This window comes from Camelina sativa, chromosome 8 (genome assembly GCF_030686135.1).
Source record: "Camelina sativa cultivar CO46 ecotype springtype chromosome 8, ASM3068613v1".
NCBI classification, from domain to species: Eukaryota; Viridiplantae; Streptophyta; class Magnoliopsida; order Brassicales; family Brassicaceae; genus Camelina; species Camelina sativa.
In genome coordinates this window covers 9640422-9664959 of record NC_141887.1, presented here as the reverse complement: position 1 = coordinate 9664959, position 24538 = coordinate 9640422, and the positions used below count along the sequence as shown (strand labels likewise).

At 35.5% G+C, this 24538-nt stretch overlaps 2 protein-coding genes and 1 pseudogene across 2 annotated transcripts; 2 read left to right on the top strand and 1 right to left on the bottom strand.

Annotated features, from left to right (window-relative positions):
- Window positions 1-428: 428 nt before the first annotated feature.
- LOC104706900 (ethylene-responsive transcription factor TINY-like) lies at window positions 429-1845 on the top strand. The gene has a single exon (XM_010423137.2). The coding sequence runs from the start codon at window positions 919-921 to the stop codon at window positions 1594-1596; it is 678 nt and encodes a 225-aa protein (XP_010421439.2). The 5' UTR covers window positions 429-918; the 3' UTR covers window positions 1597-1845.
- A 9083-nt stretch (window positions 1846-10928) lies between these two features.
- On the bottom strand, window positions 10929-11750 carry LOC104709398 (uncharacterized; annotated as a pseudogene).
- An 8763-nt stretch (window positions 11751-20513) lies between these two features.
- Window positions 20514-23836, top strand: LOC104706899 (small RNA degrading nuclease 5). The gene is made up of 14 exons (XM_010423136.2): window positions 20514-20822; window positions 20918-20968; window positions 21053-21118; window positions 21210-21343; window positions 21427-21536; window positions 21704-21826; window positions 21919-21989; window positions 22068-22127; window positions 22200-22255; window positions 22343-22403; window positions 22513-22780; window positions 22879-23060; window positions 23150-23439; window positions 23557-23836. The coding sequence occupies exons 1-14, from the start codon at window positions 20712-20714 to the stop codon at window positions 23678-23680; spliced, it is 1707 nt and encodes a 568-aa protein (XP_010421438.1). The 5' UTR covers window positions 20514-20711; the 3' UTR covers window positions 23681-23836.
- The last annotated feature ends 702 nt before the right edge of the window (window positions 23837-24538 follow it).

Genomic DNA, 24538 nt, shown 5'->3' with positions numbered 1-24538 from the left:
ACATCGTGTTGAGTTTTTATTTGTTTAATTTTTTTCAAGGTTTAGTATATGTTATGAAGTATGTATTTTAGCAACAAAAAAAAAATCATAAATATGAGCATTTTTAAGTGTTCAAAAATAGCAAATCTGTAAAATTTAAGTACTTTTTTGTTTTGGAGTTTTGTGATTATTATGTAGACACTCTTTTTAACTAGCTACAAGGTTTCCACTAATGGATCAGTTTCATTTTATTAATATTCGATTACTAATTAATACTTACGTATATCATGTCAGTCAAACCCATGATTTATTTTAATCATAATTTTACACACTCTAATTCTAATTGATTAGATGACATAATAACAAAAGTAGAATCACATTTTCAAAATGTCAAAATTAAACTTATACCATTCATAAATCATAACGACATATAATACTATCTCTTTCTGTTACTCACTTATATTCTGTTTATTAGCAAACATAACAAATTGTAAAACAAAAAAATACACATTTCACAATAGTAGAAATACAAACTAGGAGAAAAAAACATAGCAATCATTCATGATTAATAGAAAAATATGTACGGGTCTTTTAAGAGCATCAAATCAAAGTTTAGCCCGTGGGTCCTCATTTGCTTTTACTTACTATAGACTCAGTGCAATATTTGTCCCATATCTCCCTTTACCCCTACGACCCTACCATACCCCAAAACAATTGTTGCATATAAATAAGGGAGTGATTGAGAAATGCAGACAAATACCCATCAAACTCTGTCTCTCACTTTCCTTCATTAACTCATTCCCCAAAATAATACCATTATATCACATTCCCAAACTTTTCTCTACACCTTGTTCCCAAAACGAAAAGAAAAATTATAATGGTTAGTGTGACATTGGTGTTTTTGGTATAAAGCTCTTCTTTATAAAGTAGATCATCAATATGATAGCTTCAAAGACTACCACTCCCAAGACTAGCTTAGCGAGTCAAGAGAGCAAGGAGGAGAAAAATAAATCGGTTAGAGATTCCGGTAAGTATCCGGTTTACCGGGGAGTCCGAAAGAGGAACTGGGGGAAATGGGTGTCGGAGATACGCGAGCCGAGGAAAAAATCACGTATATGGCTCGGAACGTTTCCTTCCCCGGAGATGGCGGCGCGTGCACACGACGTAGCTGCTCTTAGCATCAAAGGAGCCTCCGCTATACTCAACTTCCCTGACCTAGCCGGCTCTTTCCCGAGACCTAGCTCGCTCAGCCCTCGTGACATCCAAGCCGCAGCTCTCAAAGCCGCTCACATGGAGATCATGACGACGACGACAACGTCACAGTCTTCATCCTCTTCTTTTTTTACGTTTTCGTCTTCACAGTCTTCTTCTTCGCTTGAGTCTCTCGTGTCTTCCTCTGGGACGGGCTCAGAGGAGCTAGGGGAGATCGTAGAGCTGCCGAGTTTGGGATCGAGTTACGATGGTTCGACTCAGCTAGGTCAAGATTTTATATTCTCTGACTCGACGACAGACTTATGGGTTTATCCACCGCTTTGGTCAGAAGGTGATTATGAGATGGTTCCTTCTGCATTATTATCACAAGATTGGGATCTTCAAGGACTGTACAATAATTATTAAGTCATAATAATCATATTAATATACTAGTAAATGCTGTGTTTAATTACTTTTTAATGAACCCTTTATTTTGTGGGGTGAGTTTAGGGTTATTAGTCTTTGATTTTTTTTTCATTTTTTTTTTCAATCTCTGTGTGTGTGTGAGAGAGAGCTCCATATATGAATACTTGTACATAATTCTCATAACATGTTTTTATTTTTATTTTAAATCAGTGTGTGTAAATTTGAAAAATAAAGAATATTGGACTAGTAGCCAACGGACGCCACTTACCTTTTTTTATATTTTGAATTAATGTACATTATTGATCAATCAATACTTTGATCTTCTGATTAAGCATAAATTAATCTGACCAATTGTTTAGTTTTTGCCTTTATTTTTCTTTTCCACTATCAGTTATTGGATTTTGATATTTGTTGCTAATATTATTAAGATAAATATCCAACAGCTTGAATAATTTTGCCATTCAAGTATTATTGTATTAACCAAACAATGACTTTTACTCATTACATTTCCTTTTGCGACCCAATAGTATTGCAAAAGAATCTCTTCTTTCCTGTCTTTCGAGCACTATGATCTAGAAAATGTAATATATTGTAATACAAGTTGCTCAGTTTGATTAGAAAATACGTGTAAACAATACTGTAATGAATGGTTGAAAATGGAAACCATTGTTTTCTTTGTAAGTCTTACGTCTCTTTTCTTTTCGTTGTTTGAAAAAAATGACATAAGCCTTTAATGATTATTGTAATTAGAATCCGTCACTATCCTTTAAATTTTCTTGAGTAGACATATATTGAAAGAAGAATCTGTTGATATGACTATCGATAGTTAGGATTAACGTCATAAACTAATGCAATATGTTAACATAATACAGTCCTAATTGATAATTAAATGGTGATTGATATTTGATACACACATGTCTATTAATATAATCAACAACAACAAAAAAATAAGAGAGGCGAGATTTTATTTGGTTTACGTGTACATTAGACTTCTAGAAAACATATATATATTTTAAATTATAATCAAAATCGTAAACGTTTACGAGTAATTGTTCGTTTGTATGTATATATCTCTATATATAAAAAGGTCACCGAGCACCAAAAAATCAGGCAAACATTACGCCCAAAAAATATCATCAAGCAAACAGTGATAACTAAAATGCAGTAGAATAAGTTCGAATATCTCGGAATAAAAATTAGGCAAAAACTTTCGAAGACAGAACCAACTTTTTTGACAAACTTTTTTTATTTTTAGTTTTTTACCTTACCTTTTTCTTTTCTTGCTTGCCATTTCAAGGATGCTCTCAATTATTGTCTTTGTGAAAGATATTGGATAGTGGAGTCCGATATAGTAAGGGAAAGTATATACTATGTGGAAAACCTTAATTTTTATATGTTAATGTCCCGACAAAACAATGGTAAAGTTTTAGCTTTATCAAAGAAGTTATAAAAAGCTGATATTTTATTGTTGGGAAATATTGTAATAACGTCCAGGTAATAGATGATTCAAAGATTAACTAACTTGAATAATGCAGAATTTCAAAGCCACTTTTTGTATTATTGATTGTAGGTTAACTATAGTTTTTTTTTTGTAGGCCATAGGAGACAATAGTCTCCTACAATTTATTCAAACAAAATAAAATTACACACGTACATGTCTAGGAACTGCCGTTCCATTAGAGTTCTCAAAATACACCAAAATCCTAACGTTCGGACAAACATCCAAATAATGAAAACCCAGCGATAACGAAAACGCATAGTTTGCTAATCCATCTGCCAGACGATTAGCCTCCCTATATACATGAGAAATTCGAAATGTCCAGTTCTTTGAAAGAAAGCCATAGCACAAGCGTATTAGGAACGACAGCGGGTGAGAGTCACTTATCCCTGTCTTTAAAAAACCCACAACAACCTCAGAATCCACTTCCAACTCAACATAACTCAACTGACACTCCCATGCCAGTACAAGACCATAATACACACCCAATAATTCGGCCAAAGACGCTGAACATATACCGATATTCAGTGCAAAACCACGACACCACCGGCCATTACTATCCCGTAACACTCCTCCCGCAGTAGCCAGTCCCGGTTTGCCTCGAGACGCACAATCAGTGTTAATCTTACCCCACCCCTCACTCGGTCGAATCCAAGAGATTAAGTGCTCAATCCTCCCAGTCTCCCTCCCATTAGTATTCATCTTTTGGTTGGCTTGATACACCTCCAGCGCTAGCTCCTTAATAAATCGTACTCGGTCCCGACATTTGCCATTTACCCCAAAAATATTACCACATCGCCATTTCCAGCCCCACCACACAGCCATGGCAAACACTGTGGAGCATGGACAACCTCCAGTCACATATGCATCTCCCAAGTTCTCATAAACCCACTCAAGTAACGAACTCATGAAGAAGGAAGCCCTTTTCCACCTCGGGATAAACCTGCTCCAGACGCCAGACATGGCAGGGCAATCCCGCATTGTATGTATGATTGATTCTTCGCCACTATTGCATACCTGACAAACTCCATTTGCACAAAGATGTCTGCGGAAACGCTCCATATTAGTCATTAGCACTTGGTGAACACCCAGCCAAAGGAACACTCGCACTCTCTCCGGGGCAACAACATGCCAAACAAGACTATACAACATCCCCAAATCCAGTCGTGGTGTAGTATCTCTTTTCAGAAAGCGATAAGCCGACTGCACTGTAAACCGCCCATCTGAACTCTCACCCCAAAACAGCCTATTTGTAGCCCCTGTGATAGTATCCACAACTATTGCAGCAAGGCGTAAACTAATATCAACCGGGACATAAGGCGTAAGCTGTGACATCAACCAACCTGTCCCCTGTCTCCAAACATCACAAACTCGTAAAGAATCAACACTAGTAGGTAAAGGGGTTATTACACACTCACCCAACGGAGTTGGAGAAAGCCACTTGTCTATCCAAAACCGAACTGTCTGCCCATCACCCAAAACCCAAGTCAGCCCCGGGACCAACACTTCTCTTATTCCCATTGTTATACTACGCCAAGTCGAGGATCAAGTACTTTTACGAACAAGCCAGGAATGATCGTGTATCGCCTTCACCTTATACTTACTATTCAACACTCTAGCCCACAAAGAAGTCTTATCATTTAGCAGCCTCCAACCAATCTTTGCGAGCAAAGCTTTATTCATGTCTTTGGCCGATCTGATACCCAATCCTCCATCTCATTTTGGCAAACAGACCGTCTTCCAAGCCAGTAGATGTTGCTTCCTCTTCTCCGCAGTATCTCCCCATAGAAAAGATCTGGAGATTCGATCAAGTGCATCCAGAGACGCCTTCAGCAGAGAAATGGTACTCATAGTATGAACAGGGATCGATTGCAGAACAAGTTTTGTCAAAATCATCCGACCTGCCACACTCAACGTACGGCCTTTCCATCCCGCCAAGCGTGTAGCCACCCTATCAAGAACATCTCCAAAGGTGGCTTTATTAAATATTTTCTGTAACACATGCATACCTAAGTATTTTCCCAAATCACGTGTAGAACTGATCCCACTCTCCTCACTAATCGATCTCTCCAAGTCACAGTGGACATTATTAGAAAAAAAGATCTTAGACTTCTCTAAGCTTACTTTCTGTCCTGAAGCTCTACAAAATCTCTCTAAAACCTTTTGTATAACACGAATCTGGGACACTGAAGCTTCCGAAAACAGTATCAGATCATTTGCGAAACAAATATGAGATAGCTTCGGTCCTCCCCGGGAAAGACTGATAGGCTTCCACTCACCTGCCCTAACTGATGTATCAATATGGTGATACAACCTCTCCATAAAGCACAAACAGATAGGGAGACAGAGGATCACCCTGGCGCAACCCTCTCAAAGGTGTGAAGGGATCAGTCTTCTCTCCATTCCACAAAACTGTCATCAACTGCCCTGTAACGCACTGCATAATCCATGCTATCCAAGTAGACGAGAAACCAGCAACATGAAGGGTATCCTCAAGGAAATCCCATCTAACCCGATCGTAGGCCTTTTCTAAATCTAGTTTCAACAACATCCACCCTTTACGACTCTGCTTTCGTCGCATTGAATGAACTGCTTCCTGCACTACAACAATATTATCAGCACTGAGTCTTCCAGGAATGAAACTTGACTGTGTTGGTCCAGTAAGCTGAGGCATCACCTCCTTCAATCTCAGAACCATAGTTTTAGTAATCACTTTAAACAAGACATTACATAAACTGATCGGTCTGAACTGTGAGATCTTCTCAGGTTTGCCCACTTTAGGAATCAAAACTACCAAAGCATCATTAGTTCCACACGGTAGAGTACCAGTTTCAAAGAACTGCAGAAAAAAACTGCTCACCGAGTCCCCAACAGTTGTCCAACAATCCTGATAAAATACTGGCTGGAAGCCATCCGGTTCGGGAGCTTTAAACCTGCCCATTCCCTTTATTGACTTCTCTACTTCAAGCCGCATAAAAGGTTTATTCAGACTAGACTGCTTCGCTCGGGTTAATGTAGTAAAACCCGCAGGTGGCAAAGAGTCGACAACCTCATCCACATCCTGCATATAATACAACATTTTATAGTAACTCACCACTAAACCCTCTAGATCCTTCAAATCTGAAATCCAAATCCCCTCATCATTCTTCAACATCTCGATTCGATTCCTTCGCCTCCTAATGATTGTTGAAATGTGAAAGTAACGCGTATTACGGTCTCCAAACACAATCCACGTCTCTCTAGATTTCTGGAACCATATTAATTCCTCTTGTGCAAGAGCCACTTCAAATTCTTGCAACAAACTATCCTCCTTAGCCAACAAATCATCCGTCTGGCTAATATCGAGTAGATCGTGGACATCCTGAATCACCTGAACCAACTGTTCTTCCCGCCTCTGAACATCACCAAAAACTTCTTTATTCCACCGTTTCAGCTGAACCCGCAAGCCATTAAGTGCTTATGGAGTGGACAGGCTACGATCCCAAGATTTCTGGAGTATCTCCTTGAAGCTTGGATGACTTAACGAGGCTACCTCAAATCTAAAAGGTCTCCTCCTCGGATCACTCTTCACCTCTAGACACAACTGGACATAAAGAGGAGCGTGATCAGATGAAAGAAAAGGAAGGTGAATGACCGAAGCCTCTTGCCATTTCAGTCTGGTGTGGGCACAGCAGAGTACCCGATCCAACCTCTTTGCGATAAAAGTATTCACGACACGTCCTCTCTTCCATGTAAAATTATTCCCCTTGAACTCCATGTCAATAAGAGATAGTTCATTTATCCAATGACCAAAAGCCAACGAGTCCTGAGACAATCGTCCACTACCTCTTGTTCGCTCATCAGTTCTTACAATAGTATTGAAATTACCGCCAACAACAACCGGCTCCGTGATCTCCTGAATGATATCTTTCAACTGACCCCACAGTCCACTTCTCCTACTGACCGAGGGATCCGCATAAACGGCAATGAAATGCAACACATCAGTACCGTCAACAATTCTAGCATGAATATGTTGATCGGAGCAGTCCAAAACCGGCACATCTCCTATCCTTGTTCTCCACAATAGCCACAAACCACCAAGTTGACCCACTGCATCCACACAAAATACATTCTCAAACCCCAAACCCTGACATATCTGCTGTGCTTTATCTCCCCTTGCTTCAAAATGTATCGGATTGATTTCCTAAAATTAGGTTTATTTGCCTCCCGTAAAATAAACAATTAATCATTATGATTACACAAAACTCCCGAACCTGAATCACCGGGGAAACCCGTTAAGCAACAGTAACAGCCGCCGCCATTTCCGACAGAGCAATTTGCATATCCTCCTCGTGGTTCCCTTCGACCTCATCTTTCCCCGAACCATCATGTGTCTCTTCTGAAACCCTCTTCGCATCAATCCTCGCCGTCCCCGGATTCGAGACCCGTTGATTGACCAAAATCCGCCTTGGCCGCCAAAAGTCACCGGTTCCGATCTCAAACGTTTACCCGATGCAGACAGTGTAACATCTTCCCCACATGGACCAAAGACCAGACCCCTCGTCGGCTTATTGGATTTAGTTTGTGACTTAGGCCCACTAAACTTCTGTCCAATTCTCGGCCCATTATTCAAACCAGACTTTACAGGCGCAGTCCGTTTCTGTTGAAAAGGCCCTTGAACATCCTCTCTTTGAATCTCAAAATTCCCACCAAAAATCTTTTCTTGTCCTTGCACCACATTCTTATCATTTTCGGAGGTTTCCATAATATTCTCATTTTCCTTGTCCTCTCTGTTACGAACAACAACTTCCCTTCTTTCCTGAGATTCCATATTATTCCCCAACCCACCAAATCTATTCGATATGGCAACGTTCTCAAAAACCTGCTTTACCAGGATTTCCCGAAGACTACGATCTTTACTTCCCACCGGACTCGCCCCCGATGAACTTTGCTTTGTAGTCATCTATCGGACTTTCCTTCCTCCTCTACCAACCACCGTGAATCCGTCCTCCACCGCGACATCTCCACCCGACACTGTAGTGACCCTCACTAAGGACAGAAATCCCAAATAAAAGTTCGGAGAAATGGCCCAGATAAGACTTAAAGAGGAAGAGGAAGAAAAACAAAGAAGAAAGGCTGAAGGAAGTCCGAGGAAAAATGCACGAGTTGGAGAATGGCCATGCCAAGACCGAAGTGGCTGGATGTACGATCGAGACCTTAAGACAGATCGGGACTTGGCGGTTTATGCGGAAAATTGCGTATGCGGAAGAGACAGTCTAGTACCAAGAAAGACAGTATGCTCCGAGAAGTGCCAGAAGGGACGGGAAGAACCGAAGGGAGAAAAGACCGAGAGTTATCCGAGAAAAGATCGAGGGAGTCTGGAGGAAACGAACGCAGTCCGGACCGAGACCGACCCATGGTCGAGAGGTGGCCGATGGTACAATGTACCGTGTACCATGTACCGTACAGACGTACGTGGAACGAGCGGACGTACTAGGCGAACACCGAGTGGACAAGGTTGTGTCCTGGACAGGAAGCGAGAGTAGGAAGGAACCCACTAAGGAGGGTGAATTAAATATTAAAAAGTGGAGTTAGTGGAGTCTCCACTAAGTGATTAATTAATTTCAAAATTAACCTAAGTGGAATTTTCCACTAAAAGTTAATTTAATCAAATGGAAGTGAGTGGGAGACAAGAGAAAATTCTCTTGGACAAGTGTTGTGCTCACTTAACAAGTGTACACACATGCAAATTGGTGGTTTTGATGATGGAAACTCATCTAGCATGCATTGGGTCATGTTGTCGCCCACTTTCTCTATATAAAGACCTCCACTCTCTCTCATTCCGCCAAAAATTCTAAAGGGAGAAGAAGAGAAAGAGAGAAAGGAGAGGAAGAGAGAAAGAAGAGAGAAAGGAGAGAAGTGTTGCGGCCAAAGTAAGAAAGTCGAGAAGAAGACGTTGTTGGACGCAAGAAGGGAAGTTGTCTGATCCGTGGTGCAGTGAAGTCCGACCATCATCAGCTGTATCAGGGTGAGTTATGTGATAATTGTGTGTGGAGTGCTGCATTGATCTTTAGATCCTTGCACATACTCATTTTCTTGTTGCATTTAGACTAGATTCATGTTAGAATCAGTTTAAATTGATGCATGCGAAATATGGTAGGATTCATGCTAAATTCATATTTAAATGCACATAGAATTTGAGATAGGAATCACCATGCGAAAATGAACTTGGATGCATTTTAAAGTAAGTTGGACTTGCTTAAAATTTGGACAAAAGGGTTTGCATGCATGGTTGAGCTTGAAGGATTTTACTTGCAATATTTCATGCTTAAAATCGGTTGCATGCATGATTAAATTGGTGAAGTTTATTTGCAATTTTTATTGCATAATTTTGGTTGAGGTTAACTTGCATGCGTAAATGGACTTAAAGGATTTAAAGGGTTAAATCGCTTAAAAATTGGCTTGCATGCGTAAATGGACTTAAAGGATTTAAATGGGTTAAATCGCTTAAAATTGGTTTGCATGCATAATTGAACTTGTTGCATTAAGTTGCTTAAAGTGGTTGCATGCTTGTAGGAAAATCTAAGTTGCATGAATTGTCATTCTTGTTGCTTGTTGATTGTTGCATGTTCTCTTGCTTGATTTTCTTGCTTGTTATGCTTGATTTTCTTGCTTGAGTTGTTGGTGTATTTTAGCTAAGTCTCTCGAATTTGTTTCTTAAGTCGTAGCTAGAATAGTGTAGTCGATCTTCTGTTCCAAATGTTGTTTGTCTCGCGAGAGTTCCCGATGACCACTCGCGCGGGATAATGTCACGGCTAGCTAGCTACTAGCGTGACCGCTACATGACGATGTAGCATTTGTGTGGGCTCATGCTGGTTACCTTTGTGGTTTCAGCATAGGAAATGTTGTGGAACGGAACAGATTATCGAGGGCCCATAGGTGAAAGAGTCTAGAGTATTTCAAGTATTCCTTGTAGTATTCTAGATGTCTTGTTTGTTTGGTGGAAGAGTCTAGAGTATTTCAAGTGTTCCTTGTTTTATTCTAGTCGTCTTTGCGAGTTGTGTAAGAGTTAAGAGTCTAAAGTGGTCAAGTAATCCTTGTTCCCTTTAGTCGTCTTTTTCTGCGAATAGCGAGTGTAGATCGTCTGAGTTGAGTCGTGTCGTTCTAACCTCTCTCGCTTGTTTGTTGTTTATAGCTTCCGCTATTGTTTCTATTGCGTTGCTTTGATTGCTTGTTGGCTTGTTTGCCTTGCGTGTTTCCTTTGCCTGTTGGGGTAGTCGGGTTGGGGAAGTAGAATCCTGTTTAGGAAAGGGGTGCCCAGGCTCACGGAGTAATCTTAGATTACTCATGATATTATTTTGTCTTGTAGGAAGCCTAAGTGAGTCTAGAGCTGGAGCAAACATTAGGGTACCAGATAGGGTTTTCTGTGTTCTTTGTAAAACCCTTTATTTTCCTAAATGATATGTGTAAAATTATCCGACTATCTATGTATATTGCTTTGATGACTTGTTTTCAATATAATGAATTATTAAAGTAATTTATTCGGTTTTCGGGAAAACATGACAAGTTGCAAATGGTACTCAGCCTTGTCCGGGTCAACACAACGCGCGTAGGACGCAAGGGTTGCAAAGCCTAAGCGAACCTCGACCGTGGGCAGAGTCGCGTCCAGGAGGACTGGTTGGGAACCTGCAGCTTCCATCCCTCGACCGGACCACCAGGGTGCGGTTCCCACACATGTGGCGTCTCGGTGCCGTCCGTGGTCCTGTCCGGCCGTACGGCGGTTCGGGGGCGTTACAGACACAATAACCACATGCACTTGCACCACCATCAGCTCACGCTCCTGAACTGCTTGAGCTCAATTATGAACCAAATGCCCATACATCCCACACCTAGAGCAAATGGCAGATAGACCTTCATAAGAGACAAAATACCGTTCACCGTTCACCATCACAGTACCTTTCAGAGGCCGCTTCAAGTTCACTTCCACACAAACCCGTGCAAAACGAGCCCTCTCAACATTCAAAGTATTAAGATAAAATTTAAGTGGCTTACCAAACCCTTTGGCAATAGACATCAAAATTGACCTGTGATAAAAATGAACCGGCAGGTTAGACAATCAGATCCACACTGGAGTTGTAACAATCTCATCTCGAAGGGGATCAAACTCAGGCGTCCAAGCTTGCGTCAAAAGATAACTTCCAAACACTCGCCAAGGCCCACCTGTGAGTGCAGCCATGTACTCGGCTTCAACATCAAAACGGATCATAAAGAAGTTTCGAGGAAGATCTAACATGGCCATTTTTCCCACCGGCTTCCACATCTCTCTCAGTCTTTTACTCAACACCGAGACGGAAACATTGCGCCTTAACATTTTGACAATCATGCAGTTTTTCCACAAACCATACATCGCCTCTAAGACTTCATATCCTATCGTGACTACTGGCTCACCATCCTCGCCATTCGGAAACTCCAAACACACTCTTTCAGTCACAAAAGCATCATCCAACACCTCCTCTGGACGGGGCATCCCAACCGAGTTGCTCCCCATCAAGTTTCTCACCCTGACCCTCTGCCCATCAGGTGGATCTCCCGGAGGTCGAGCCCTTTCTCCAAGATCCATCATGGTTGCATCCTGATCCCCCATCGCCAAAACCCTAGTTTCGCTCTCGTTGTCCATTAATGTACTTCTTTTTTTGTTAAAATAGGTTAACTATAGTTTAGAAGTCGACCCGCGCAAACACGCGAGCTTAATACAATATGATTTAGTTGCTTTGTTTTGTTTAAATTATTAAGTATTCGTTTTTATAAGAGTTTTCATTTTTGAAGATTCAAGATGGTGGAATTTCAAAAATATCTCTTTTGGAAATATTGTTGAAGTTTAATTTAAGTAGTTTACAAGTTCAGTTCAAATTTAAATACGTATATCTCTAAAAAATTACATTTCTCTTATTCATTAACTATCTAAGTAATGGTCATTGAATACTCTATTTAAGTAGTAGTTTAGAAACTTAATTAACAAAATTAATAGTCATTACGATATAATCTATATGTAAGATGATAGTTCTTAATCATAAAACACACAAAAGTAAAAAATATCCATTGATAACATGTATTAACATAATGTAATCTTCCTAAGAAGAGAGAAAAACTCTCATTATATATATAATCCTCAATAAAATATGATGTATCAGGCATTTCAAATATATTATATATATATACAAATATATCCATTTGATATGATTAATTGTAATATATTATATTAGTCCTTCTTATTTCACTCTTTCACTTTATTAGTCGTTCAAATTCAATCACCAACATCATACTATATTTAAAATGTGTATTAGAGACTCCTATGACTTGAATCCAAAACTTGCAATACTTTGAATAGTCTTAAGACTTGAAAGGATTTTGTAAGACTATTACTAAAAAGGGAATACTTCCAGATTTGGCTTTTAAATATTTCTGTTAAGTTACCGTAAAGGATCACTTGGAAACACCACATCCCGGTTGAAGATATCCAATTGAAACTTGAAAGTCTACAGAAAAGAAAAAGAGAATGAATGAAGAGGAAAGGAGCTTCCCCCAAAAAATGTTCTCCACCGAGCAAATAGGAGAAAGAGGAAGAATGTCACCAAAAAAATGCAAAGGGACGAGGAGATTGTTCCTTAGTTCTAAAGCAATTTACTAATTTAGAAAAAGATGTGAAAAGCATGCATGACGAGTAAATTTAACACATACCCATATCCAAGCTACTGCTCAACAATCATTTGAGTTGTCTCTTGCTTTTGCTTACAAGCCAACAACACACGTCTCATTATACAGCTCGATGAGAAAAGTTCGATTTTCATATCCAAGTATCATCATTTTTGTCGGTTTTACTAATTTCACGTTTTCAAGACTATAAAAAAAATAATACTTATTACAAAAATATTCCCTTTATAATAAAATGGAAGTACACAACATTATTTTGTAGACTATATAATTTTAATAAGTTGGTTACAAATAGGTTATAGATTAATCGATTACAAGTTAAATAGTGGGTGAAGCCTTAATTTATTTTCGGAAGATTTTATTATTAGAGCACATTGTTTCCAATAATCTTAAAGAGAATTTCTAAAGAATCATTTTATATCATCTAACTTACCATATTAATTTCCTTTATTAAATTATTCATCAAAAAAAATCATTTGATATCTAACTTAACATATTAATTTATTAATTATCATTATACTTCACCTCTCATTTTTATATATGAGTCTATTTTGTGAAACAAATAAATTATCATATTATTTATTATAATTAAAAAATATTTTTATTTCCGGATATACATTAAGTTGAATTTTTAAAAACAAATATAAATTGTTCAATCTAGAAAATATTCAAGCTTTAGTAATATTATTCTTTAAAAATAATATCTATTGAATTAAAAAATTTACTGAGTAACGGGTCAAAATTTGAATATTTAAATTAATTTCATATTTTTTTGTTGAATTTTATAATTTTATATTATATAATAAACTTTAAATAATTTATTTTGAAATATTTTTAAAATATTGAAACTTGATATAAAAGTTAGAAATTATAAACACTCTAAATTGATTTGTTATAGCAATGTCAATGATATGTCACTATAATATGAAAGAATTTCAAGAAACCAAGTTTATTAAAAAAAAAAGTATAACAATATATTAAATTATTCATAATATAATAACTCGTTTTTTAAAAACCAAATTTACTAAGTTATGTTTTATAATGATATTTAAGTTCATGATGTAGAATATACATTGTTGAAATAACTTCACATACATAAACTAATACAACATATTAAAATTTTATTTTAAAATATAAAATATACAAAATTTTATATAAAATAAAATTTAACCAGTGTTATAGATACTTATCTAGAATCATTAACAATATAAAATTTATAAAATAAGTGTCTTTTTTAAAGTCATCATATTTAACATATGATTTTATTGTATAATGTTTTATCCAAAAAAACTTTTAATAATAACCATATAAATTATATTTTATATAAAAATTACAATAGAAATAAAATAAATTTCAACTGGTGCTCTAGCACGGGTCTTAATACAGGTCTTAATCTAGTACTAATTTATAACTTCAATCAAAATCTGAAGATTTTCGGTAATGGTCTATAAATAATAAATGTATATGGTGTAAAAACGATGCTTTAAAAATTAACAAGTCTAAAAAAGTGTTTTCAGTCAAGTGTTAATGATCCATCTTTGCAACTTTTTTATCGAAGTTCTGACCCAAACTAGTTGTTTTGCTCCACATAGTATAAAGTTTTGTTCATAAAATAAAACTGTTTTGATCTAAAATCATATTCTAAATGAATATTTAAGAGTTCTAATTGCATTTTGGATTTCTAAATTTAAAATTCGCTAAACCTGTTTTTTTTTTTTTTTTTTTTTTTTTTTTTTCTTTTTCTTTCTGGTTTACTAGTTAAACGATATAATTCCATATAAGAATAAATGATACCTCATGAAATTTTAGTTAAGTTTGTAAATCCTGGTTAACATTTTATTGTTATACTAAATTTTGGTTCTCTGTTATACAAAAAGTAAATTGTTCTACTTAAATCGACGATCTAATGTAAACCATCTATTATGAGTCACCTCTTTTTTTTTTTTTTTTGTCAAAGCCAAAAAAACTATACAAAGCTTGGTTATGTGTAGACCAAGACAAATATAAGTCATTATTTTCAACTAGACCTGAAATGAAAATCAAGCCCAACAAGGAAACTCTTAGACTAAGATACTGATTGGTTCTCCTGCTATCTCCCACAAACGCTGCGTTTGCGGGTGGTAGCGGTTGCTAGCGATTGATGTCAATCACACAAACCGTTTTCAATCGCTCCCAATCGTTCCCAACAACTGATTTCTAAAAGCTGCTTCCCGCAAGCGTTTGCGGTTGCAGACGATTGCGGTTGGAAATTATTATTTGTTTTTAACAGAAAACAAATCAAAATTACTAAAATGTTTTTTCCTCATATCTTCAACCTAACCATTTTACCCATTAAACATGAGAGAAAAAGAAGTACAAATACGATTGAGGAGATTAGAAAATAAACAATTACAAGAAAATAAGATTTCAGTTAACAAAAAATCGGAAAACATGATGTAAAACTATTGGCACATCGCACATAAATTCAAAAAAATCTAAATCAATATAACATTTCATCAGAAGTTTAAGAAAATAAGATTATTTGTGAAAATATTAAAACAAATCACCAATGACCCTTTTCAACTCTTTTATAATTAATTTACCTTGGCCTTATTATTCAATGTGAGTAACTTATTGAGTGTGTGAGATTTAGCAGAGAAGATTTATAATCTAAAGTATATGTTTTGTCATTTATCACATTATTTGATTAAATTTTGGGTGAAAATCCAAATGCATAAAGTAATAAGTGTTTCAATATGAAATTTATTTGTTTTTTTGAATAATTATTTTGGATTTTTTAATTATTTTAATTATAAATCAAGTTTATTAAAGTTTTTGGTGTTTTTAAACATTTATATAATTATATATTACATTTATTATGTTTTAACCGCTAATGCAACTATTGGTCAACCAGTCGTAAAACTCCCGCAAACGCACCCATTTTAAAATGCTATACCAGTAATTCAAAACGCTTAATAACGCTTGAAATAACAATCGCTCGCTTCCGCAATCATCCGCAACCGCAAACGTTGCGTTTGTGTAACGCCCGCAAACCAAAAATTGAATTTTGGTTAGGGTTGCGGCTGGTTCAATTTTAATCGTGTGGTTTGCGTGGTTGGTTTAGGAGAGTCCTAGTTTCGAGTTTATAAGAGACAAATCGACTTCTTTCACTTCTTTAGCCGTTTTTAGCTTTTTGAGAGAGAGAAGGGAGAAAAGATAGTTTCCTCAGAGCGTTCTTGAGTTTTTGGAGATTTTGGTCACTGTTGGTGTGGTTTTCTTCCTGGAGAGTGAGTTTCCAAGGCTAGAGACGTGTGGGAAGGTTGCTGTGGAGCTAGTTTTCGTTTTGGGGCTTATATTTCGTTGTTTGGCTAAAGTGAGTGCATGACCATGGCTTATCTAAGCTAAGATCTCTAATTCTATGTGATTTTGTGCTTTTGTAATTGTTTCCTTTGAGTTCCTATGGGATTTCGTGCCTTCTATGGCGGAGATTTACTTCTGAGAATGCATGGATCAGATGGGAGAAGTTTGGAGGTGAGTTTCAGAGTTTCTGTTCAAAGGAAATCGATGATCGGCATCGGTGTCGGTCAACACCAGTTGGGGTGTCGGTCGACAACAACGTGAGGACGATTCGATAACTTTGGCGAGTGTCGATCGACACTATGTGGAGGTGTCGGTCGACACAAACTAGGGTTTCGGGGATGTTGAGCATGATGTCAGTCGACACCCTTCTTCAGTTGCGACGGTTGAAGCAAATGCTTTGTTTATTGCCTGGTTTGTTTTATTGTTTGTTGTTTGTGACATTAAGTGATCTTATTGCTTGTGCGTATAACTCAGCAGATGGGAGGATTGCCTCACTGAGTGTTTATAAAATACTCATGCATCTTAATTTTTGTTTGTGGTGTAGGTAAAGGCAAAGTGTGTTGTGGAATCAAGATAATGAAGAAGATGATGTTCTAGTGAATTGATTGGTTGTTGTCTGGCTTTTGTTAGGTTGCTAGAGTTGAGTCATAAAATGTTGTTTAGGATTACTGGTTTTTTGATTCGTGTTATTTAGATTATTGGTTAATTATTATGAATTAATTTGGTTATTAGATTATTAGTTAATATTGGTTTATTAGTATTGTTATGTTATCCGTTGTTGTGTGATTGTGGTTAAATGGCTAGTGGATATGAAACCACTAATTTAGATTATTATTACTATTATTTATTAAAAAAACGGGTCGGATTGTTCAGATCGAACTAGTCACGCTCTAAGAAAACTAAAATGCTCCATGACGCGTGTCTCTAACGTGGAACCTTGCCTCACGAACTTCATCGACACATGTGCAACTCGTCATCACCGTCTTCTCTATGCCGTATGAATAATTCGCCGGAAAAAGAGAGACGTAAACAGAATGTTATGATAAACATATGAAGAACTTAATGATTCTCAAATCAGAACCTGAATCTCCTTTGCGCCCTACTGAGGATACACAATTCAGTTCTTTTTTGCTTGAATCTCCTCCACGATACCAGAAAATCAAATTTTTATGAATGGCGGGGTGTAGCCATTGACAAAGTCTATCAACGATGTAAACAGTCGGACGAAACAATTAACCATACTGTCTGGAAGTAAGCAAATCCTCAACTACAAAGTACCTTTGATAATACTGACCATGAATTAAATATCTCATATTTGCTTAGATTACACAATGATAGCTCCTTATCTAGGGAACAAAAACTCTTATCTTTTTGGTTAATCTGGAATATTTGGAAAGGACGCAACAAGTTTCTCTTTAATAACAAAGCAGAGGATCATCATCAAACTTTTTCACAATCCAAAGCAGATATTACTGAATGGACAATGGCTATGGAATCTCAGAAGAAACAGACGCCTACTTCTCCTCACTCTGCGATCAACATTAACTGGGCTCGACCGGCTGAGTCAATGGTTAAATGCAATTTCGATGTCAGTTATACAGCTACCACCAAAAAGACAATCGGAGGTTGGATGGTTCATAATTATTTAGGTGAGGAACTGTTCTGGGGATCAAGTCTACTAAAAGCTGCAAACAGTCCTTTGGAGGGTGAAGCAGAGGCTTTATTATTCACAATGCAACAAATCTTGAACAACGGCCATACAAATGTTTGTTTTGAAGGAGATTGTAAAACCTTAATAGATTGTTTAAATGAACCTATGGTAGATGTTTCCATATATAGTCTAATCCAAGATATTAAGTTCTGGTCCAAACAGTTTACTAAGGTTCAATTTTCCTTTGTTTATCGATCAAACAATGAGGTAGTTCACTTGTTAGCAAAACAAGGTTGTACTTATTCATATTTTTATTCTGATTGTATGAATCCTCTCTCATGGTTGATGGAAACTTTGTATCTTGACAAATTTTATTCTCAATAAATTTCTTTTGCTGAAAAAAAAATGGAGGGAATATATGATTTAATTCGGATTAGCTCGGGTGGGCATTCAGATTTGGATATTACCCAAACTTCAGAGGTACTGAACCCGATCGAGTCATGTTGCTATCTTCTTTATCAGTATTTTTATTGCTATTTATTAATTCATTTTATTTACATTGTAATTTTTTATAAAATATAATTTATGTGATTATTTTTAAAAGTTTTTTTGGATAAAATATTATGTAATAAAATCATATGCTAAATATGATGGCTTGAAAAAGACACTTGTTTTGTAAGTTTTATATTGTAAATGATTTTAGATAAGTACCCGTGCTATAACACTGGTTAAATTTTATTTTATACAAAATTTTGTATATTTTCTGATTTAAAATAAAAATTTAATATGTTGTATTAGTTTATGTACGTGAAGTTATTTTAACAATGTATATTCTACCTCATGACTTGAATGTCATTATAAGACATAATTTTGTGAATTTGGTATTTAAAAAGCGAGTTATTATATTATGAGTAATTTAATACATTGTTATACTTTTGTTTTAATATACTTGATTTTTTTAAATTTTTTCATATTATAGTGACATATTATTGACATTGCTATAACAAACCAATTTAGAGTTTTTATAGTTTCTAACTTTAATATCAAGTTTCAATATTTTAAAAATATTTCAAAATAAATTATTTAAAGTTTATTATATTATATAAAATTATAAAATTCAACAAAAAAAGTATGAAATTGAATTTAAATATTCAAATTTTGACCCGTTACTCAGTAAAATTTTAATTCAATAGATATTATTTTTAAAGAATAATATTAATAAAAATTGAATATTTTATAACTTGAATCATTTATATTTGTTTTTGAAAATTCAACTTATGGTATATCCATAAATAAAACTATTTTTTAATTATAATAAATAATATGAAAATTTATTTGTTTCACAAAATAGACTCATATATCAAAATGAGAGGTGAAGTATAATAATAATTAACAAATTAATATGTTAAGTTAGACACCAAAAGATTTTATTTGATGAATAATTTAATAAAGAAAATTAATATGGTAAGTTAGATGATATCAAATGATTCTTTAGAATATTCTCTTTAAGATTTTTGGAAATAATAAATTCAGACTATACAAATAATATAAAACTTAATATATAACCTATTTGTAACCAATTTATTAAAATTATATACTCTACAAAACAATGTTGTGTACTTTCGTTTTATTATATAGGGAATGTTCATACAATATTACGAACCTTGCATGATGTGGGTAGATGAGACACCAGAATACAAAAATTAATAAATTGTAAAGAATATGATGTAATTTACTTCAGTCCATTCTACTGACATTAGGGGGAGGATCTTGGTAGAGGACAGTATTACCTACCGACTTAAGCTCATTTAGCTCTACTTCTTCTTTGATTCGGGTTTACATTGAAGGAATTTTTGCATCGTTTTTTCGTCTTCTCACTAGTCCCGTGAGTCCATCAATATCTGACGGCCGGTTTGCTACGTCTGAGAGGGTTTTAAAGACTTGTTACTGTCCCTACAAGTCACCACATGTTCTTTTCCTGTGTTTTTATCCTCACTCGCACAGTTCCGACAATCACTTCACGGAAGTCACCCATCCTAAGACTACTCCAGCTCAAGCACATTTAACTGTGGAGTTCTCTCAGAACACTTGACCGAAAAAATAAATGCAATTTGGGTAACATAGGTGACGAAATCAATTCTTTTAAACCTTTCTGTAAGTATCTGAAACCGGGATATCACAAATCTGATATTCCAAACATCGACTTTTTATGGTAATTTGTTGATGTAAATTGACACTAAGTTGTTGTTTTTTGTTTGTTTAAAGTTTCTCTCCTAATCATGTCATATGATTACATAAACCTTGGAATGATAATCGATGTATTGCTATTTAGATTCACAAAAATGTCATTTTACATTAAATTTCCCAATTTATTTTTAATCTACAACTATCTTTTATTAAATTTAAATTGTTATTCACTTATTAAATAGAAATATCTTTGTATGATTTATTTTAACTTTTAAATTTTGTGTAAAATATATCAAAATAATATTATATATGAAACGGAAAAAGTAGTTTATAATTTTTTTTTTTTTTTCAAAAACATATTATTTTGTTATATTTAATTTTTGATTGTATTTGTAATTTGTATGCTCATTGGTTGTCATATCTAATTCGAGTTAATAAAGAAAAAGAAAAAAAAATGATGTGTGTTCGCTTAAAATGTAATTTGCAAATTTACCCAGAAGGGCAAAAAAAAAAACCGAAACTATATTATAATATATTTTGATTGGGTCAAACATTTTAAAAATTTAATTAAATGAAGCTATTTGAGATAAATGTTTTTTGGAGGCGAAAAGGTTAAACATAAAAACCCTTAAATTTCTCTCCGACGGCAAATTAAAAACGCGACGGCGGTATTAGACGACGGCTGTACTCGGCGGCGTAATCGTATCCCGGATAAATATCTCGAATAGCTTCTACGCCGTCGTCTCAAGAATGTCGTCTTCGAAACGGAAGCGCGACGCGGAAGATGTTGGAGAAAGTGGCGACGGTAGTGATGAAAAGAGCAATACCGGAAACAGCTTCTTCGATATATATGGACCCGAAGTATCAACACTTCCTCTGAAATTTTTTAATATTGATTTAGATTGATTGGTGTTCAATATCGTGATTTCTGATTTTAAGATTCTTCTTCTTGGTAGGCAAAAGCAGAACTCGATTTCAAAAGCCCTGAAGCAACATTGAACTTACAAGTAGGTTTTTGAATCATCCTCATGGTTAATCAAAATTTTAGGATTTTATAGTTGGTATAATGTAAGTTTTTTGGGTTTGAATAGGATGTTCAGGGACTTGTGACATGGGTTCTTGCAGAAGGTTATATGCCCTCGTGGGTGTTTATTAAGGTATGAACAAGTGAACCTCTTGGATATGTTTGTTTGATTGTGTCCTTTACTTTAAGTTTAATTGACATTTTTAAGGATCTGGTTTTGGCAGAACAAGCCTCTCATTCCAAAGGTTGTCATGCTTTACCTTCCTGGATTGGATGCAGCTTTATACTTATCACAGTCTAAAGCACTTGCTAGTTTGAAATCGTGTTGTGGCAATCCTATAGCACTTTTAGCTTTGAGGTTGGTGTAAGTTTTGGGTGCTTCTCTTTACAATTGTTTGGTTAACTGTTGGTAAAAAAAATTATCTTTTGTTCTTGTGTTAGCTCTGTAGTTGATGACATGAGGACAATTGATACAATCCTTACTTGCAATGTTAAAAGAAAGAAAACAGTTACGAGTTCAGTGGAACCACCTCCCCTTGTATCTAGCCGAGGTAAGTAGACTTCACTCGATGAATCTTGATCATTGTTCGTTATTAATTACGACGAGGTTTCAATGTTTCCAGTTATATTATCTACGCCTGTAAACAGTAGTTTCAGATTTTAAAAAGTCTTCTCCCAATAGAAGGCATTAACTAGATATAATCTTTGCTTTTTGTAGAATCATGCAATCTGATGGGGAAATCGTTCATTGAGATCATAAAAGACATACCATTCCCTGTTGCATACTATACCCTAAGTCGAAAGGAAATGGAACAAAATGGATACACTTTTGAACAATTTGGTACGAGCTACATCTATTTAAGATTTAAGCTGTTAACCTTTGCCTTTTACCTTTTTTTCATATTGTTTGATCATTTTCTGTTCGTTATGCAGAGTTTACCCCTACACTTCCTGCACCACCAGGAGTATCTCACCATGAAATTGTGGCTCTTGATTGCGAGATGGTAAACAACTATGTTCACTGGCCTTTCATGATAATCTTATAATCTTGTAAACATCTTTCCTTTTTGTTTCACCCTTAGTGTATTACAAAGGAGGGTTTGGAGTTAACAAGAGTGACACTGGTCGATATCCAAGGACAGGTACCTTCTTCCTTCCTTCTTTAAGTATGTTAGATTCTTCATTTATGTTACCAAGTTTCCATGATCCCGCAGGTTCTATTAGATAGATTAGTCAAGCCAACAAATCCTATTACTGATTATAACACAAGGTAAGTCATGCAAATATTGGTGATTTTGTGTATGAATTTTACAATAGTGTACCTCTTAAAAAATACAGTATTGGTATCTGTTTACAGGTTTAGTGGAATAACAGCTGTGATGATGGAAGGAGTTACAACAACTCTTAAAGATATTCAGGTTTGACGAGATCCTTTTAATTTTTATTAGATATGGGTTAAGAGGTTTGAACTTTTGAATTGAGGACTTGTAATGGTCTAGTATAATTAGAGCCGTTTCCTATGTTCAGGCAGAGTTCCTAAGGCTGGTTTTCGAAGAGACCATATTAGTCGGACACTCCTTGGAAAATGACTTGTTTTCTTTGAAGATCTCTCATAATCTGGTGATTGACACTGCAGTACTATACAAGCATCCACATGGTCGATCTTATAAAACTAAACTTCGAATTCTAGCAAAAAAGTTTCTTGCTAGAGAGATACAGCTGTCTGAATCTGGACATGACAGCGTAGAGGATGCAAAAGCAGCCATGGATTTGGCACTATTGAAGATAAAACATGGCAAGAACTTCATAGTCTTAACCTCGCTATTTAAATCTTGTATGTTTTGTTTTTTCTCTGTATCCTTTTAAGTGATTTTCTTTTCTGGCTTCCACTAGGACCTGATTTTGGCTCACCACCGGAAGTGAGAAGAAAAAAGCTACTCGCCATTTTGAATGAGAGCGGGAAATCTACTTCTATGATTGACAATATCAACATTGTGAAGCGATATGCGTCTGAGTCATCCAATTCAATTCCAGTTTCTTGTGACGACGAAGCAGTTTCAAAGGCCATGAAGGAGGTAAAAACTTCTGAATCCTCATCCATTTCTTTGTATTACTAGTCATCTTCCAAAAACGTTTGATACATGTGTGTTTTTTATGTTTCTAGGTAAAGAACAAGCGGTCACAGTTCGTTTGGACACAGTTCTCAGAATTGAATACACATTTCCAGAGCAGAGCGAATGATCCGCAGAAACTAAATTCCAGAATAGCGGAGATGATCTCATCGCTTACATGTAACAACAACAAGAGCCTTAAGAAGAAAAACAATGTTTCACTTGAAACGAAGGAAATATTAAAGAAAATGAACGAGAGAGTGCAATCCCTTTACGATGCGTTACCCACCAATGCGATGTTTATAGTTTGCACCGGACACGGAGACACATCCATTGTAGACAGGTTTGTAGCACTCAATCCAAATCCCAAGTGTTTTTAGACAAAAGAATAGTTTTCTGAATTTGCGATCTGATTGGATTTTCTTACTCACCCGTTTGTTTCTTGCTGGTGGATATGAAGAGTGAGGAAATTGCTTAACGATGAGAATGAAATCGGGCTTGACCGTGAGAGAGTTGTGAAGGTTCTTGAAGAGCTTCAAGCACAAGCCGAAGTAGCTCTCTGTTTTGTTGGTATCAAGCAATAAACTGACACAGACGCCAAATTTTAGACCTTATGACTTACTAGCATCATACTGAGTCTTTTTTTATTTCTCAAATATTATTGGTTATATATGTAGTTCTGTTATTGTCAATTCTGATATTCTGATTTATATACATTTTTAAAAGAGTTGACATTTCAAGTTTGGTTTCAAAAGACAAAAAGACTGAAAGCACAAAATAACACATAACATAAGGGGGGGGGGGGGGGGGGTGATTATGCTATTGTGGGAGTTTGCATAATCTGAACAATTGGTTTAGCAATTGAAATATGTATATTTGGGGAAACTTTATGACTGGTTATTAGTGGTTGTCTTGGTGAAACAACAGTAAAACTAAATATTACCATATACATGTAATATCTTATTATATAAAGCTTAGTTTTCAAAGTTAGTAATTCATATAATTGCGGCATGTGTCTAAGTCTATCGATAATATTTGGACATGTGTGAAAATAAATTTTAATTATTATTCATAATTTTAAGAAAATTAAAAAATCTTAAAATAAAAGGATTACAATTAATATTTTGAAAAGTATATAAAACCAAAAGTAATCTATTATATCACCAATTCTAATAGAAAAATTATCTACTAAATTACTAATTTCAATAGAAAAATATTGCAATTAATAAGGAAAATATATACAATTTAATTGCAATTATTATTTATTATAATCATATAGTAAAAATAATTTTATACAGAAAAGTGATTAAAGTATGCAAATGTTTAATGTATTAAAATTAGTGATTAACATAATATAAGAAAAAATAAGATAGTTAAAATAAGAAATTAATGTAAATTTCTTAAGTTTTTCAATCGGTGAATGATTTGATAGCTTATTCAAT